Source organism: Synchiropus splendidus, chromosome 14 (assembly GCF_027744825.2).
Source record: "Synchiropus splendidus isolate RoL2022-P1 chromosome 14, RoL_Sspl_1.0, whole genome shotgun sequence".
NCBI classification, from domain to species: Eukaryota; Metazoa; Chordata; class Actinopteri; order Syngnathiformes; family Callionymidae; genus Synchiropus; species Synchiropus splendidus.
Window position 1 is genome coordinate 10,756,304 of NC_071347.1, and position 18,965 is coordinate 10,775,268.

The 18,965-nt window shown below is 43.1% G+C and overlaps 1 protein-coding gene across 3 annotated transcripts in view; it reads left to right on the forward strand.

Moving 5' to 3' along the window:
- Positions 1 to 227: 227 nt before the first annotated feature.
- mtss1la (MTSS I-BAR domain containing 2a) overlaps positions 228 to 18,965 on the forward strand; it is a 36,049-nt gene continuing 17,311 nt past the window's right edge. For 2 of the 3 annotated variants that reach the window (XM_053886369.1, XM_053886370.1), the window contains exons 1-3: positions 229 to 722; positions 8,749 to 8,810; positions 9,017 to 9,090. In XM_053886369.1, the coding sequence (XP_053742344.1) occupies positions 654 to 722; positions 8,749 to 8,810; positions 9,017 to 9,090 (205 nt within the window). In that variant the 5' untranslated portion in view covers positions 229 to 653. Of the gene's footprint in view, positions 723 to 8,748; positions 8,811 to 9,016; positions 9,091 to 18,965 lie in introns of all 3 variants that reach the window. The other variant, XM_053886368.1, reaches the window with a different exon arrangement.

Here is an 18,965-nt window from a genome sequence, read left to right on the forward strand (position 1 = left end):
TTGTCATTGTAGAGTTGTTTTGAGGCCATGATTGCGCGGTATTGTCCCCAACGTTAGTGTTTCCTTGCGCGTTCATTAGCAGAACAGTGTCAACACACATGGAACCCGCTTTGTTGCGCCTCCAATAGAAACCCTTCACTTTTGTTGGAGTGGAGAAGGCGGGGGTGACAGGAGGAGGGGTGTCCCTCCTTGTCCCCTCCTCCTATCATCCTCTTCATGTGAAGGAGGGAGGAAGGGGGGGCAGTCTTGACCCGCCCCCTTTTCATTCCCATGGATCCTATTACGGGAGACTCCGGCTCGGAGACATCTGCTGCGCTCCAACAACAGAGCGCGTCCCTCTCGGTGCCGTGGACCCCAACTCCTCCTCCTCCTCCTCCTCCTGGTCCTCTGTCTAACTCCGCACTTGTTTTTGACCCGGCGCGGTGACCATGCGGATCCGCTCTGTCCTCCAGGTTTCCCGGCGGTAGCTGTCCGAGAGGCGTCGTCCCGGAGCCAAAGAGCGGCGCGTTTCTTTTTTGTGCGTCCGCCGTCCGCGCTGCTGACTGCGGCTTCACCTTCCGCACTTGTGGGGTCACCTCAATCACCCCCATGACTGATTGAGTCGGACCTTTTTTCATTTCGCTTTCGACTGTTTTGCTGTTGTTTTTGGAAGCATGGAGTCTGTGGAGAAGGAGTGCGGAGCGCTGGGTGGATTATTCCAGGCCATCGTCAACGACATGAAGGTAAACACACCGGAAAGTAGCGGAGACATGATGTGACCTTTGATCGTACCTTCGATCATTCTTTTATCTGCCTTTGTCTCTTCCACCGGGGCCTCCCCCACTGGAGACACCGCTGGGGGACACATTGGTGGATGAGACATGTTTCTCTTTGTGTTATTTGCATATTGTGAAGCAGGTCCCACACACGCATCACTTTGCTCCGCATCACTCAGCCCTCACTTTATAGGGCTTTCCGTCCAAAACATCGACTGAATCGCTTCTTTGTGCACTTCACACTTGACACCAAAGGCATCAGAAGTGGGATTCATCAGTAAGAAACACAAGAGCGAGCGTGAAAAACAGTTAAAGACTACTGAAATAGTGGATCAAGTCCGGGTGATGAGATGCTCTTGCACTAGAAAGTGGTTGAAGTTTTAGGTCGGAGTTTTCTGTCAGTCCGGTTGTGTTAGGCTCAAGTATTGACAGAAATGTACACTCACTTAGTCAAACACAAGTGTCTGTACATAAAAAGGGAAGGTAAAATGTTTCTAAATCCAGATTATATCACATTCAGCTGATCCTCTACAAGCTGTTACTCATTTTAAGTGAACCGTTTTTAGGATGTCCAAGAGCACGGTTGTACTCTACTTGAAGTACTTGGTCTCACACACAATAACAGACAGTGATGAAGACTGGCTTGAATAGCATGTATGAATAATTGAGAAGCTCTAATGAAGAGGCCTTTGATTTGCTTTGACAGTAGCCGAGAATGAAACACTAGTACTGTGTCACAGCCAAGTTTCGTGTTGTACCGCAAATGTTTTCATGTACACCCTAGCTCGACGTTTAAGTTGTTGTCCTGTGATATCAGACCTCATTTTTAGTTCTCGCTTGTCTGTGCCTTTAATCTTTGTTCCAAAGCTTTAATGCTTTGTACAGCCTCTTTGTTTTTATTTGCAGCTTAAACGTCCACCATCGCATCATCTGCTCCTTTTAATACCTATTGTAGTAACCAGTTAAATCCTGTTTCCAATTTGTTCTGTCTTTGCATAAAAGACTTGTTGGTCAAAGAGGATATGTTTGCTATTATCTAACATACATAAGCAAGTGTGTGTGTGTTGGGGGGAGGGGTTTAAGGCAAGGAAGTTGAACCAGGGTGGTCTGTTGTTGTTCGCCATGGCAGATGGAAAGTGTGAATGTAGTCATCAGGCCGAGCGGGCCGCAGCTTCTGCCCCTTCTATTGACAGTGACACACCACTGAGATTTCCCCGCAGCCCCCTGGTTCTTCACAGTCAATACAAATCGATGCTTTAACTGTTCCTGGGCAAACACGCGAGCTGGCGATCTGAGTGGTCACAGCAATGATGTCACACACCAGGACACAATCTGTGGACGGTCCGCGCTCTCTTGCACGATGGGCTGATGCTGCAGCTGGTTAAAATGCGTTTGTAGATTAGATTTCAGTAGTGGGCGAGTTGGACTTGTCACAGCAGCAACAGTGAAGACATCACAAAGCAACAGAAATCATAAAACACAAAGCTGCATGTTGTGAAACTAGACATTAGTCAAATAAGTAAATATTCGTAATGAACAAATATGACCAAAAGTAATGTATTAATAACACTACAAAAATGTAACCATAATAATAAACAAGGGGGGAAAATAGACAAAGTCGAAGTTTTAGCTCTACGGTCATAGATAGTCCCTTTGAAAGTCCGTCCGGGGGCCAATTGTGGCCCTCCATCAATCAAAAAAGCATTGCTTCAACATCTGATAATACTTGTTTCTGGCTCCCCCCACTGTTAGAACAATCGAATTGCAAACCATGTCGGAAACTGGAGGGTCTCATCCATCAAAACTACTGACTACCGAGTTGGTGATCATCAACAATCTTCATCAAAGTGATGTCGTGATTCTGAGTTGTGATTTCGCATTACAGGTACTTTTAATACATTTCAACGTGTTGAAAATTATTGAAATATATCTGCACTCTCAAGCATTAAATGCGCCATTGAGAGTGACACACAGTGACACATCTGTGCCGAGGTAGAAGTGAGGGATCCGGAACGCTGCGAGACACTGTGTTACGGGAACGGACTGTAGCTGTTGTTGCTATCGCATAGTTCAGCGTGTGTGCTGTGTACGCAGTAGCATGAGAGTGGGAAGGCTGCCACATAGCATCTCAGTGGGGGGTAAGAGCCAGGGTGTGCATCCACATGCCACGTGGAGCTGGGTCGATCGTCTAGAAAAAGAAAACTTTTAACGCACTATTTTCAGTGTAAAGAGGGTATGAGCAGAATTGCTAACACTTGAATGTCACACAAACAAGTCACTTTAAAGCGAACATGTGATTCAGAGCAACTTGCTTAGCTTGCAGTTTTCTGTGAAGTCATTTGACCTGTCTTTGAGTTGTTTCTGGAGGAGTGCATTTAAAATTCTACGTATCGGCTGAAGCTGAATCATGTATTTATAAGTCGCTGGGGCCACTGCTGTCCATCATCACAGTGTGAGTCTTGGGATGAAGATTTCAGCTAGGTCTTCCATGTGCCTGTCAAACTGTGAACCAGACACATGATCCATGTTGCTGCTGCTGTGTCCTCCGTGTGGCGCTGGTTTATCCAGACAGCTAATATATCATGACATTATGAACGGACATCTAGTAGGAATGAGGGGATTTCAGGGTTTTCTGCTACATGGAAACAATGGTGGTGCACCGCCATGAAAGACGTCACACCTTCAGAGTCTTTTTTTAAAGATAAACTTTGGCATGATCGAACTTTTAAACTGAAGTGGAAACATCGAAACACATGGCCCATCATGGATTTAGACATGATTGTTTGAGTTTCTTTCTTTTTGGCGTGTTTTAACTAACAAATCCCATGCGAAACATCACAACTAAATGACAGGAACAAGTCCGTTGCTTGCAAAAGTGAAGTCACACGTCCGGCCCGGGCTTATGAAGAGATGGACTGCATGAGGACGGCTGTAGATCGGATAGAATTTTACTTGTCAGGATTAAAAACTAGCATTTTATTGTCACCAGTTCAATAAATGTCTAAACTCCTGTCAAGCCCCATGTTTCCTTGCTTCTCTGTTGGGGTGCTGTTCCAAAAGTTCCAGGCGGAAACTCTTGAATTTAGCTCACAAACTTGAGTGACCAATAAGAAAACCTAAGAAATCATAATAAAACCTCTTGGTCACAGGTTCAAATCTTGGACATGTATGTCCTCCCAGTGCTATGAAGTAACCTTTGGATGGGAACACAATACTCAAAATTGTCTCTGTGTGTGAGTGGTTGTCTGTTTCTGTGTCCTGAGATGGTCTGACTTGTCCAGGGAGTCCAGGGTGTCCCTCTCCTCTTGCCCATATAGCTGGTATAGGCTCTGAAGTGGTGAAGGTCATGAATGATCAAAAATATAGCAGTTTCTCCTCACATTCGCAGAATTCATCATTCACTCTGAGAATTTATGTTCAGTTATATGCAGAAAATGAAGCGCAGTTTCTTTCTTCAGTGACGAATCCACATGTATGAGGTGTTACACGTTGCTATATTTGCATTCGTCCATGGCAAAGTTAGGGAAGCAATTCAAACTTCTTAGCCGACAAAACAGAATCAATTTGGACATCAACAGTTTGGCAGATCTGTCTGTCCTAACATTAGCCGTCACCTCTTTGCGCTTTGTTTGCTTTTGTGTTCTATAGAGAGGCAGAGGCGGGGGGCTCTTCGAAAAAGTGTCAGTCTGTGTATTGATAAGCGGCCCACATGAATGAGGCCGGAGCCCTGAGTCAGCACAGTGTCCACGACCACTGTATGAGACAGACATCTGACCTCATTCCTGCCGCCTGGCTGAGCCTCGCAGCTTTACCCCCCGGCAGCTCCGCCGATTGTTACGTTCGAGACATATTAGTAATAAGCCTTTACACATGGAAATGACACTAAGCTCCCCCCTGAAGACGTTTCAAATCTGAGAGTGAAGATGTCAGGCTGTGTGAGGAGGGAGGTCAACCTTTCAGGTTTCTGTTTTTCAACATGCATTTGTTTGTGTTCGATCTCAGACACGGGGAGCTGGCATACAAGCGCCCCATCCCCAGCAGGCAGGGTTTCATAGGAGAAAGAGTGCGTGTTTTGATGTGCTATCCAAGCAGGAAGAGGTCAGCAGTCCTGTGGTCTGATTGTGTTGTGCGTGAGTCAGTGTGCCAAACACGGAGCGCATATTGACGCTGGGTGGGTGCCGTCTTCTTGCACACTGATGTGGATCTTGTGGAAGATCTGAAGTGCAAACAACCACTTTCCTTTAAGAAAATTCACTTCCTTCATTGTGATTCCATATATTTGTGTCACTGTTTGTGAAACACTGTGATCTATTAACCCTGGTCTCTGGTCAAAGTGTGGCCCGGGGACACATGCGACCCTTTATTTAAGTGGCCCTCATAAGGATCAACAAAAACTGATCAGGTAGAACTGCAAACTTACAATATGCTTCCGATTTTTTTGGATTCATTGATAGTTCAATGTGAAAAATAACCTGTCATAGTTTTGGAAATGTTTTTTTGTTGTCTTTTTATGTGCCCATTTTGGGAGTTATTTTTGTCTCTCAACTTGAAGTGGAAAAAAGCAATTCATAATTTTCCTTATACATGGTTTGCCCATAGCAAGGTTATGGTTTGTGTTGAAATAAAATGCATATAAAGTGAATGATGTGGCGGAATTACTCTTCTTAACCTGCCCTTACTTACATGTCTTTTTATTTAATGCTTCCCCCCATCTTATTAACGCTTTTATCATTTTGTTTCCCTCGTATATTATATGGCCCAATATGAAAATTCATCGTCTTTGTCTAAAAGAATCATGTAGGCGCCATGTTTGTTAAGGCGAAGAAGCAGGAGCCTTCTTCTTATACACCATTACAGGCTCCTGCTGCTGTTTATACCTGAAAATACTACTTTTGAAGATTATATAAGTGAGTTTTTGTTAGGAGAGGATCACGCGTCCCCATTCTTTGACACTGAAGCATATTTCATTGCTTTTTAATATTTAGTTTTTTCTAATAATCTTCCACTCCAATGGTTATCCTGCTATTCAACTTCAGTATTTTGTGTCTGTTATTTTCAGATCACAGTTAAAAAACAAAAGCCTTGGTTTTGAACCCGACTCAAGGTGGATGACTGGGAAAGAACCCAGACGAGACCTTTGTGTTTAAAACCGCAATCTTGTCTCACTTAAAGAGACCACAAACCGCACAGAATGGTGTGTTATATAACTGGTCTAAGTAAGAAAAAGGAGTGGGAGGTGAAGATGGGACAGAAAATGATTCAGCTGGATTAGATCAGTGGCAGAAATTGGATCAGTAATGTCTTTGTGTTGCGCTGGGAGATGGAGGAGTTCAGACCTGTGTGTGTGTGTGGCGTAACAAGGATCCTTGAAATGTCCTTGAGCGAGATGATGACTACCCAGCAGCTCTGAGGACCATCATTTTGACCTCACCCCTCTGAATATGCAGGCAGGAGAGGATTTCCTCCCTCCTTCCTTCTCCTTTTCATCCCACGGCACATCCCCCGGAGCTTCTGGGTGTGGGTGAAGAGGGAAATATGTTCTGCCCCCCTCCCTGCCTCCCTCGCCAGCGTCTGCATGTATCCCCAGTTGCCTGCCTCCTCAGCTGTCTTGGCTGCATCTCCTCCTGCTCCGGCGACACACAAACTAATGAGACACCTGTAGGAGTGGAGTGCAAACAGTCTGGATGTGAGCGGCGAAGCATTTTTGTTCGGGATCAAGTCTTGTAAATCATCTTTAAGGGACTGAGGTTGGAGTTAATATAAGCAGGGGAGAGTGCAGCCTGCGACTATATATAGCCCAGATATGTGGACTCTGGTTGACTCCGCTCCATCATCTCCGTGTCCTCTGCTGTCTCTCAGACTTAAGTGCTCTCAAATGCGAGGAGGAGGGCAGATAATGATCGCAAATGGACTCGAGGGAGTGAGACCTGAAATTAAAGCTTGACGTTTCAAAATAATATCATTGAAAGACACAAGACGTACTGACACAAATGCGCTGAAACCATCATGTACTGCTACTAAAAGACATTTAAATGGAAGAGAAATCATATCGGAAAGTAAATACAATGGGAATATGTAAGCGTTAGGGGTAGGATTCGATTAAAAAAGAAATCTAGAAATCTGTGATGAATTAATCTCAATTAATCACAGTTTAATGGCGTAAGAATATTTGCCACAAGAAGCCACATTTTTCAATTTGACTGAATTTGGTATATTACTGAATCAAACGATGGACCCATCCATACATTTAAGCAACAAAATATAGTTTATTTTGCACCAGTTTGACAACGGCACAATACACCACCATGGTGTCTATATTCAAGTTTTGATATCACCTTATTTAAACTAGACCTCTTTCAATGTCTTGAAAATATTTGGATAAGAATTTCAATTTTATAAGAATTTCAAGTACATTCAGAGTAGTGGAAACCCTGGCCATTGTGTAGTGAAAAACATCCCTGAACAAAAGCAAACAGATGCTTTTGTTTGCTTTTGTTCAGGGCTTCCTCCATGTTTGTTGTTGTTGTTATCATCCTAGCTGCCACGTGTCTTGTGCATCAGTGTGATCAGTGGACCAGGAACTCCTGCACTTACAAAGGTTCCCTGTTGTCTGGAGAGCAAACTGTTAAATAAAATTACATTTTCTGTTGTAACAATATTGTAATTAACTCATTAAAATCCCACCACTAGTAACAGAATATATATATATTTTTTTAATATATGAAAAGTTGAGATTTTGTGTCATGAAATTCGTTTGAAAAGGATTGTTGAAGAAGGTTCACGACCTTCTTCTTTGGGTGGTGTCAGTCTCTCAGTTTAGAAAAATAATTCTCATTTCTGTTTATCTCCAATCTGGAGATCATTTTGTTAAGTCAGGCTTAAATCTGGTTTGAGGAAATTGAATCTATTCCAATAATTAAGCCTAATAACTCTGTAGCCCGCAGAGTCATCGTGACCTTTTAGATGAGACGGCACCGCAGACATGTCGGAGCACAGAGCGCACGCACACCAGCCTGCTCTCAACCCTGAAGGAAGGAAGTCTCTTTGATTTTTAATGACGTCTTGAACTGTCTTTTTTAAAGATAATACAGTCACCGGCTGAAGGTTTCCCACATTTTATCTTCCATAGTTAAAGTGTCTGTGAGTGTGTCTGTGGTTTTATCGCTGAGTCAGTTTGTCCTTTGATGTGAAGGATCAGAATGTCCTGAGATATGAAGATGTTTGTTTACTCTTTTCCCCCTCTGTCTTTTTCATTTGAGATTCACCTTGCCGCAGCTGAATGGATCCCCTCTAGAGCTTTTAAAGAAAAAATAATCTTGCTGATATAAGCAAAGTGCAAGTCCTATCTTCCTCACTCATTCATTCATTCATTCATTCATTCATTCATTCATGATTGCTCTTGTTTGTTCAGATGTTTTCTAATTTCTGTTAAAACTAGCTTTTTATGGTTGGACTTTTAGCATTGACATTTTATTTTTATTTACTTACGTATTTTTTTAGAGGTTACATTTCCTGTTATTTAAGTGTAGTGATGTTCAAGAAGGTTCAAGGACTAGATGAAGTGTCATACAATATGGGAGATAGAATGAAAGTAAAGGGTGAAGAAGTAGAGAGTGGGAAGGAGGAAGGGAGAGAAAGATGGAGAGGGCTAGTGATATAAAAAAAAATGGAAGAAAGGGGAAGAGTAAAGATGACTGCAGGAGCTGGAGTTCCAAAAAACATTGGTGGAATAGAGGAAAGGGTGGGAAGTGAGAAAAGAAAGACGGCAGGAAAACGAAAAAAAATGAAATGAGAATGAATGTGAGCGTGGAAAATAAAGTTAAGTGAGGGAAGATGGAGTGGATGACTTGGTGGGGGAAGGAAGGACATAAGAAAAGGGAAAGTTGAGTGGCATGTTTTAACAATGATGGGAAGATAAAGGATGGAAGGAATGACGATTATTGACAACAGGAACAAAATTGTTTTTGACCTGACTGGTGACTCTCTTCTACAGAGCTCGTATCCTGTGTGGGAAGACTTCAGTGCCAAGGCCACGAAGCTGCACTCTCAGCTCAGGTGAGCAGCCAGTTGTTGTTCCCCTGAAAACAAATAGCCTTGGTAAACAGTTCAGTCCTACCTTTTCATAAATATGAAAAAATGTGTTTTTTAATTCATCCAGTTAAAAAAACAAAATGATAGTCACCATTAACTCCACTTTTGAGAGTATGTGTTGGTGATGTGTTGACTTGAAAATTGATGATTTACGACACCTTCTCTTTCAGGACCACCATACTGGCAGCTGTGGCATTTTTAGATGCCTTTCAAAAGGTGGCAGACCTGGCAACCAACTCAAGAGGTAAGGCCAAGCTCACCCTGTGCTGGCGCATGTTGTGGGGAAAGTTTTGAGGGGTTTTATCACCACTTCATTGACCTCACTCCTGGAACTCTGCATTGAGGTCTCTTCTTTCGTCTTATTTTAGCTGCTTCAACCCGGTTATCCAGCAGAAAAATTGTTGAATTTTTAAAGTCCTATTTTCCCCATCTCTTTAGTTTTCAGTCATCTAAACCAGTCAATTGAATTCTGACCTGACATGGCACCGCTATTTTGTTGGGCGAAGACGCTGCAGTTAGGCAGAGTAAAAGAGAACCAACCATTGTAGGAGGTTATTTCATTGGAAATTGAGAGGAACCCCTAAAGAGCTCTGTATTGAGCCTGGAAAATGGGGCTTAATAGGTTTGATTCAAATTTTGGTAATATTTAAAGCATGTTTTGTATGTGAACAGGTATCGCAGTTTTGCTTGAATAACTGCTTTCAGTGAGACAGAATGAGTGAGTTTGAGGTGGGGTGGGAGGCGTCCGAGCAGGCGCCCAGAGAAGTGAAAATCTGATCTTATTGTTTCTTTAGTCTTGATCTGCTTTGTCATCAGATTCAGCGCTGGACTGATTAACACAGATTAGTTTGCAGTCGAAAGCCGAATGTAGGTCAAAACAAAAATCCTACAAACATGGACAAGCATGCTAAAGCTCTTGAAGCATGCACTTTCATGCGGGAGCAGAAAACACACCCACACACGCAGCGACAGCTGGTGGCTGGTCACCTGACCCCACGGGTCACATGCCAGGCTGCTGTTCAACAGCTCGTATCGGCGGCCCCTCAATGTCCACTCGCTGTTGTCGACAATGACAGTCTCTTCAAGCGTGTTGACAACCTGCCGCACTCTTCAACAACAGAGTTTATCGCCATGGAGACAAGTCCCCTCGCCTTAAGTGATTCCTGATGTGGAGGGTCAGGCTGCTAACAGCTGGTCGAGCTGCTGAAACAAAGCAGAGGTGGAGCGCGAGGTGGGGCCGGACTTCAAAGCCCAAACATCCAGATGATAAATGACCAGAACGGCGAGTGGAGTTTAACTGTTGAAGAGGAATAAAATCCCTCCAAGTGTGTCGGTCAAACTCCCACTCCGCTGGTGATCATTAACGGCCGGATTAACACCGAGCTTCAGAAACACCACGATTAAAAAAGACACTAATGAACTGTGGTCAAAGAGGAGCCAACAGGAAATTAAACAGTGACGTTTACAAAAGTGACTTTTTGACGTCTTACTCTCTGAGCTGCACCTTCCAGTCAGAGGTGGCATATTTTGGATAACCCCACTTGCATGAAGTCACAAGCTCCGTAGACTTCTGCAAGATGAAAGAGTGGTGACGATTCAGCAGGCGCTTTAGCATGTTTGCCAAGCTCTATTTCAAATAATATAGAACAAAACTTGTGGTGTTGCTCCATAGGTCTGTGTATTAGGCAGGTATCCTACGATATGATACGTATCCCCATACAGGAGTGGTGATACGTTACATTGGAATACTGTAAGTTCAGCAATATATAGTAATAAGAACCATCTTTTTAAGGGGGAAATCAGATAATACAGTTCAATATTATGTGCATGGAAACAAGTTACATGTTAAATTTGGCAATGAATGAAACCCTGTTCTCCTGTCGAGTACGAAAAGAAACCATTAATATGAAACACAACAAAAATCCAGCAGTATATCCAAGTATCTATGTATTAAATATTGATATAGTCGGCTTAAATTATCAAGACAATATCATACATTCAAGTATCGCGATGTCTCAGCATAAATATCAATACAACATTGATTATTTGTGTGTCTTTATATTTTCACCCCTATTGCACCAGAAAAATGGCCATTGAGGAATTTATGTTTCGGTTTGGTTTTGCATCAAGAGTCTGAAAACACTAGCTTTTGAAGTGGTGAACCATTTAACACATTTTCCTCTGAAGCAAAAGCCTGTTAAAACCACTCAGACATAACCTCAGAAACGTATTTACCTATTGTTCTCAGAATTCTGTCATGGTTGGCGCAGGTGAACAGACCCAAGTGCTCGATTGCAACTGGCTCACAGTTATAAAACGCTGTTATAAAAGGACAGAAAATTAACTGGTGAGAGAACCGAGGAACAATCAAAGTTTTTCAAAGAATGCTACAGAAACAGATCTCGAGGGGAACTTTACCGGAGGATGTGGAACAACCATCTGGCAGCACAGACTGGAACCCAGGTGTAGAAATCAGTGAGCTTGATCGTCCAACCAGCTCCAGCTGCGCTGCCATGGAGCTAGAGGGAACAAAGGAAAAGGAAAACACAGACAAGAAAAATCTAAATAAAAGCACAACAAAACACGGAACATAACAAATTCATTTCTTTTGATATTTAAATGACTCTAATTTATTATTATTGTTTGATTATCACTTGCAGCCATAATGTGTTTTGCAATACTTGCTTTTATATATAAATAAAAAAACACAGCTTTTGCTTTTTTAGCGCAATTAAATATTGCGTAAGCTGTGTGTTTGAATTCTTCTAAAACTGCGAGTGACTTCATGGTTTCTTTTAAGCCAGGAACTTCTGAAGTTACCATGATGGTGAACCATTTGTCCCGGGCTTTGGCTTACACCCCAGTAGATACTTTGATGAAGCGATTGTCGATATTTTCCGTTTCATGCTGTTTGTGAACTTGTCTGAACTCTGGTCTCCGCAGGTCGGTGACCATCATTAATCATTTCAATACAATCGGACCACCTCTTGGCTCTAGTCCCATCAACCCCCCAATCCCGAAACACCCCCACCCACCTTCTACTTCAGAGCTTTTTAAAGGCTGTTTTTGCTTGGTAGAAATGATGTCGATCTGAGCTTGCGCCAACATGGGACTGATTGCGCCGCAGGGTGCCGATCCCTGGCAAAGAACTTTTCGCTGCCACCCCCCATTCCTCTTTTTGGGGACAGGCCTGCAGCTGCTGGCACAGCTGGATGCTTCATTCTTCCTCTACTTCCTCTAATCTAGTCCTGACACACTCACCCTTTCACCTCTTAAACGCTCCTGCACGTACGCAGAGGAGTCTAGACGTCTTCACTGCCAAGGAAAGCTTTCAGAGTTGGATCTAGTGAGTCGACCAACATCTGGAGCTAAAGAGGAGTCTCTCATGAAGTGACATGGATATCAACTAATCTTGCTCCTACTCTTTGAGTCATCTTGCTTTACTGGCCATTTCAGCTGAAAGGCTGAGTCCTTTTAAATGGTGTTTGTTATCCGCGTACCTGTGAACCATTGCCATCCTCACTGTTACATTTCAGTGGCTTAACTTGTAAATATATCACATTGGATGGACAAATGGACCTGAGTTCAACTGTCGAAATGAACTGCAGCTACAACCATGGTGAACAGTTTCCTTGAAGACTTGACAAATAGGGATGAAGGAAGTGAATAATGAAATTGAAACATTTACAAGGCTCAGCACTTTTCTGGCGGCACTACATGCTTTACTAACTTCTCCCTGTGCTAATGTGCCAAACAGCCCTGCTCACCGGTTCCTCCACCCAGCGTGGGGCATTTACAGTTTTTGGTCACGGTGGTGGCGTCAGCATCTGTGCTTTATGGAGAAGCAGGAGGAGCTGTGTTCCTCTCTTGTTCCGCGTGGATGTTCCTGCGTCTAAAGACGTGTCGCTCTGTGTGAATCAAGCTGCGTTTTATGAAGGTCTGCGAACCACAAGCTTTTTATTGGAGGAATATTTGGGGGAAATTGAAGATAAGTGCTTCGGCACCCCTCATCCTGGGGACTTCTCTGCGATTAAAATAACCCCAGCTGCTTTCTGCTGAGTTTTATTGTCAACTCGGGCAGCGTGGTGGTTTTTTGTGTGCTGCTGCCCAGACCTTTTATTGTGCGTGTTTGCAAGAGTCTCGAAAAATCTGGTTTCTATGTTGTGTTGTTGCTATGTTAGATATTTCTGCGGAGGGTTGCCTTATTGCCATATTTGGACATGCTTGAATTAGATAGGTCAGGGGGCTGCGAGTCCCGGGTTAATGGCCCATCAGGGAAGGAGATATGTGTTCCATATTTTTTGAGAGCGAGGTGAGTCTTATGGGGGGTGGGTGGGCTTGTTAGGGTGGGGGATGTGGGATTTCCACAGCTCTGGGTATCCAGGCTAGGCAGAGGCGTGTAGCTAATCCTCTTAGCCCCACTCTAACACGCGGACCCAGACTGCCCTCTCTTCCCCTCCAGATCAGCCTCCCTCTGAGACAAAAATTTACACTCTTGGATCACTGGCCGCACGGAGAAGTTCATGTTTGCCTGCCACAACACTATTTTTACTGAGGGAGGTCACGCACCACGGCATAGTTTCAAGTCTCCAGTGGGTTCGATACTGACACCAGCTCTTGTCCTCTTTGCTTCACATCACACTCATGTAGTCACTATAGGTATGCTAGTAGATCAGTGTGTCAGCGAAGCTGTAATCTGCTTGGCCGCTGGGCTTCTCTGCGATGGCAGATGGGGCGGATATCCCTAGCAGCCATCTGGACAGCCTGGCATGGACGAGAGAGATGTGGTCTAGTGCGGAGTGAGATCAGAGGATTACTGTTCGCTGCACCATCCAAATAGCGCAGCTATTTTTATGGACATGTCAAATAATAAGAGCGCTTCCATGTGACCGGAACGGACACATCCATCATGGCTGGCATGTCATGTTGAAGCCTGATACGAGCCAAAGTCGTGCACGAGAGCGGCCAGAATAGATCGGCCTCGTGGTTTGACTTCCCCATGATTCACTTCTGATGCTTTGGGTGTTAAGAACTGCTGAAGATACAGACGAGCATGTAGTCTCAAAAAACATGAGCGCTTAAAAGCATTGATGGCCAGAGTGGCGTCGTATCAAACAAAAGGACACGTCAAATCTGGCCAAGTCATTTTCTGTCTACAACAAAGACCAGATCTCCTCAAATCCATTTGATATCATGACATATAGGGCTGGGGAAAAATATCAATATTTCAGCCCGGAATGGATTTTTCTCACACATTATGACGGTGGCAAGATGCGTTCCCGTTTCCCGATAAACAGTTGGGGAGGTGAGCTCAAGCGTGTCTCCTGCTCAACACAGCTGCTTTTTTTAAGTTTAATTCTTATGACAAACTTTTATTTTCAAATACCAACTATTGTCAGTTATAATCCAAGAACTCGTTGCTGGATTCACATAGCTGCAGCCAACTGTCACAGAGCTGTTTCGTGAACGCACCATGGACTGCATTTATAATATATACAGTATATACATATAAAGTCACTTAGCTACAAAGGCGAGGCAAATGGGAAGCGTGGCCTGACAAAATGCTCTTTTGTGAGAGTTTCACGCCGGTTATGAGAGATTTGGCAACCCTGAAATGAAACAAAGTAAAATACTCTTTACAAATACACAAAGACAACCACAGTCACCACTTTGACCAAATGTCTGTGGGAAACCATGATGTTCATTTTTCTTCTTATTCATTTTTAAAGTTTAAATCGAATCGGCACCCAAGCATCGGGAAAATCTCGAATTGGTCCAAATGCATATCGGCCCAGCCCTACTGACCTATGAAGGTTAGTGTTATACCTTTCAGGCTGTTTTCTCCCTCAAATTGGTCTGACAAAGTGATACCAAGAATATTATTGATATTGCTGTGTTCTGTTTGTATACATTTCTATTACCTATCAATGGATTGCCAATAAATGAGCACATTGTTTGGCCCATGACTCTGACTCTGTAGCCTCCATGGACGCTGAGATCAGCGCCGATGGCCTGGACTTTCCGACTGCGATAATGACTACATGCAAAAAAGAGTGGAACAACAGTTAAAGACTCTATTGAAAGGAGGAATAATAAGTAAAGGAAAAAAAACAAGGCTTTTGGCTCTGTGCAACCTACAGTCCAGGGGTGAATACCGAGCTAAGAAGACAAACACAAGACATGAGGGGAACAGTGTGTTCAGTGATATGCGAACACTAAAGTCTGTGTGTGTGTGTGGACGGGAGCCTGGGAGAGAAAACACAGAGGGGAGGAGGACGACGTGGAGGGGTGGAAGAAAGGTATACGTGGACTGTTTGGGGCTTGACTGCACATTTTCTGTCTGGATCTAGCCAAAACTCGAGTTAACACCATCATAAAAATTATATATATATATATGTATATTCTTGGCACAGCTGTAAAGAGCTTAAGCCTGTAAGGACATGAGACGCACTGTAATTACCACCAATCTACCATTCAAGACTGAAAACATGTATTATAGCAGCTGACTTGTTGCAACTCGCAGTGAAGCAGTACAAAGAGTGAGGGGAAAAGCAAGGTTTGAAACAATTGTGTGGCCACTGTTGTATGATCCGAGAGTGTGTTTGTGCACCCGTGGCTGACCTGCACAACTGGTTTAACCCTGTGTTTTTACGGCGCAGACATGAGGTTTGGCTGGACCTTTGTTGATGTAAAGAGGCAGCATCAAGGAGGCAAATGTGTGCAGTGGCACGCTTGAGTTGGCACTTTCATGTTCGTGTCTGTCAGCGTTTCTGGTGCCCTCAGTCCAGTTCTCCTCTTGACTTCCTATCAAACCCCTGGAAACTCTGTCGGGCATGTTGGGCTACTTCAGTTCTTAATGTAACTGCCACAGAAACACGAAACAAAAACATTCCCTGCAATACAGATTAAATAATGGCTTATAAAGATGGCTGCCTCTCTTGCAAGTCCCTGCCAGAACAGCAGCTCCCATGAGGTGTTCCCAGCCTGCCGGGGTGGTCCATACCTTTTAATAGTGGCCCGCAGGGTAGGAACATTTGCCAAGAATTATTCCGAGGGGCCAGAGCCAATAATCAAACTCAAGATTGCTGAACATTGGTTATGGTCGTGATGTAATAGTGTCTGAACACAGGTGGCTGTTAAGCCACTGACCATGGAACAAAAGACCAGGCCACCTTCCTCCCTCACCGGTGGGGGAAGAACTGTCTCACCCAGCAGTTTAATGTGGACTGCCACATTAAATCGAGCTCCACAAGACAGACTTTCTTAATCAGCAAAAAAGAGGTCGATCTGTAAGTAGATTTAGTTAATTTTGACTCTTAAATTGATTACAAATAAGTAATTCCTAATCTGGTTTACAGCGCGGACATTCATCTCCTCCTCTAGTTTATTCTGTCTGTCACAAGCCTCTTTAGCATTTTCAGAGTCTTAAGAAGCGCCGACTCCCTTTGTTTTTACTGCACCATTCGTGCCTTGCCTAGTCCTCTTATTGATTGAGCCCGCCCAGCACTAGAACCGTTGTGTGTTTCCGTCCTCGGATTCCTTGTTTCTTCTTCTTATATCACAAAACATGGTGAATTTAAAATTCCTCATAGTTCGATACCAAGCTGGTGACCACAGGTGACAGGGGGAATGTACTGTATATTGAGGGGTTCTGTGAGAGCCTTTTCTTTTGGCTCAGCTCTTTCTCCACCCAGAAAGCATTCAGGGACAGAGAAGGCAATGTGTAATGGGGGGATGAATCAATGGAATATGAGGGTCTTATTTGAACATTACTCATGAAAATATAAGTAACATCCGACTTACGACCGGGATCGGTTTCGACTGACCGGTCGTAACTCAGATTGGACGTAAGTTGAATGCCATTCAAAATAGGCGACACGAGGGTTATAGGTGCTACTGTAGTGGTAGATCACTGTGTGAGAGTGAGATGCTGGATACTCTGCTGCTGTAACTGTCGTACGTGTTGCCGGGCTGCTACGTGCTGCGGTGCCAGACATTGAATAAAAAAATGAGCATCTGCTGGCCGTGGTCGTAAGTACGGGTGGACGAAAGTTGAGCAGGTTCTAAGTCGGATGTTACTCCTATGTTTTCCCATCTCCGTCTACAAAGGCGCCCCCTAAATCTCAGTGCCCTGATGTCATCCCTCAAAATGTTTTATATTGCCTGTTGTTTCATTCCGACTGTTATAGCTGTTGTTTCTGGAAAAAACATACAGAGCTGGTTTGAGTAACGTGGTGCCAGTGGCAGAAAAACAGACACCAAATTGTGCATTCTAAAACCGTTCCCATTGTTCCCAAACAGGCCTGAGAACTAATTACAGTGTTCCTCCAAGTCCACTCAACACAAATGCAACATTGAATATGCAAATGTTTACTTTGTATTTTAGAGTCATTTCTGCAATGGACCTCGATGTGAGGACAATTGTGAATATGGTCTCCAGTTTTTAAGTGACCTGATGCCAACTTGTACTGTGGTTTAGAGTTTAAATTTGTAGGCGCTCAACACAAAACAGGATATAAATAAATGCATAGAAAGTGACTCCATGGCAAGGTTATATATTTACTATGAAAGGATGATTACTCAGTTGTATATTAAAGGTCCGCACTCAAACTCTCTGGAAAAAGTCTTTTTCTGCACAAGCGACAAACAAATGAGACCCCAGGGAAACGCTGGGCTTCAGGTGGGGGCAGCTGTGCTTGAGCAGTGGAGGCAACAGATGGAAGTGCCTTTGTTTACTGTTGGAAGTTTCAGACAATGAGATAGTAAATCAGTAAAGCTGAGGTCTGCAGGCTGCTTTTTGTGACCTGGTATCTTGCGTTCTCACAGAGTTTTTTTTGCTTTTTACTCAACCCTGCCAAATCGCATTTGGACAGCACTTTTATTTTTAGCTGCATTTCTCCTCTGAAAGCAGCTCCAGAAGTAAATATCACGTCCTCCTTGTTCATTGGGCTGTAATTCACTCCAGAAGGTGTTTACACCACAGAAGAGCGAAGTGAAGACAGCCTCTGTGAGCTGGAACTCTGGCCAGACAACAATGGGACAAGTGTGTGTGAGTCTGCGTGTGCGAGACTAAAACAATCCATCCTGAGGTCATTTCCTCTGCCTTTCATTAACGTCGGCGCTCACTCGCTCCAGGAAGTGGAAGAGAACCTTGTTTGATCTGAAGACACAAAAGCACACTCATTTATGAAAAGCTATTTTGGGATTGATCGTTGAAATCAAAACTTTCTGCAAGTCGAACACTGAACATCATTCTGTTTCACTATATTATACAACTCTATTTTGTAACTTTTCTGCTTTTTCTATAGTGATATTTTCACAACTATATCATACATTAATTTTATTGGAACAATTTTTTAAACTACTTATTGTTCCTACATTTTTTTTCCTATAATTCTTTATTGTAATATCAATGTTTAAAACACGTTGTAAACATCTGAGTTTGAAGCCGAAAGCTTCAACTCAAAAATAAGAATAAATAAATACAAATAAAATTTAAAAAGCATCGACAAACTTGGTTATTTTATGGTCTTTTACCTTCTTTTATTTTACCAGCACTACCCCATGAGGTCTCAGAAATCCTCATAATGGATGCTTAGACGTATCAGCGACCAATGTTAATTTTTAATCCTAAATAAATCTCTGGATTTATTTAATCATTGTCTTATCGTTTTTAATTCTGTGTTAATCTTCTAATCATAAATCAACTTTATGGTGTGCTAACAAGCTGTGCTTTACTGCTGGAAAGGTTTACCAAACATATATGAGTTTTTCTTTTAAAGTTCCTTCCATTAATAATTACTTATATTAAGAACTTTCTCAAAAATAATACATTTAATTATTAGATTAAAATGCAGCCGAATGATTAAAACATGATTCATTTGTAAAGATGGCGTTTGAGAATTTGTCCTAAACAAACCATCTAGAAAAGCTTGCTACTCCCCGTGCAAGTCAGAATAAACACTCACATACTCACAATGGGATCAAACATATTTTCAGACGTCTCTTCGTGCGCTGCCGTCTGTCATCTTCTGTTTGTGTGATTCGACTCAGATGTGTGAGTCTCTTGCTGCAGGCCTGCTGCTCTGCACCCAACAATCGATGTCGATGTTTCATCCT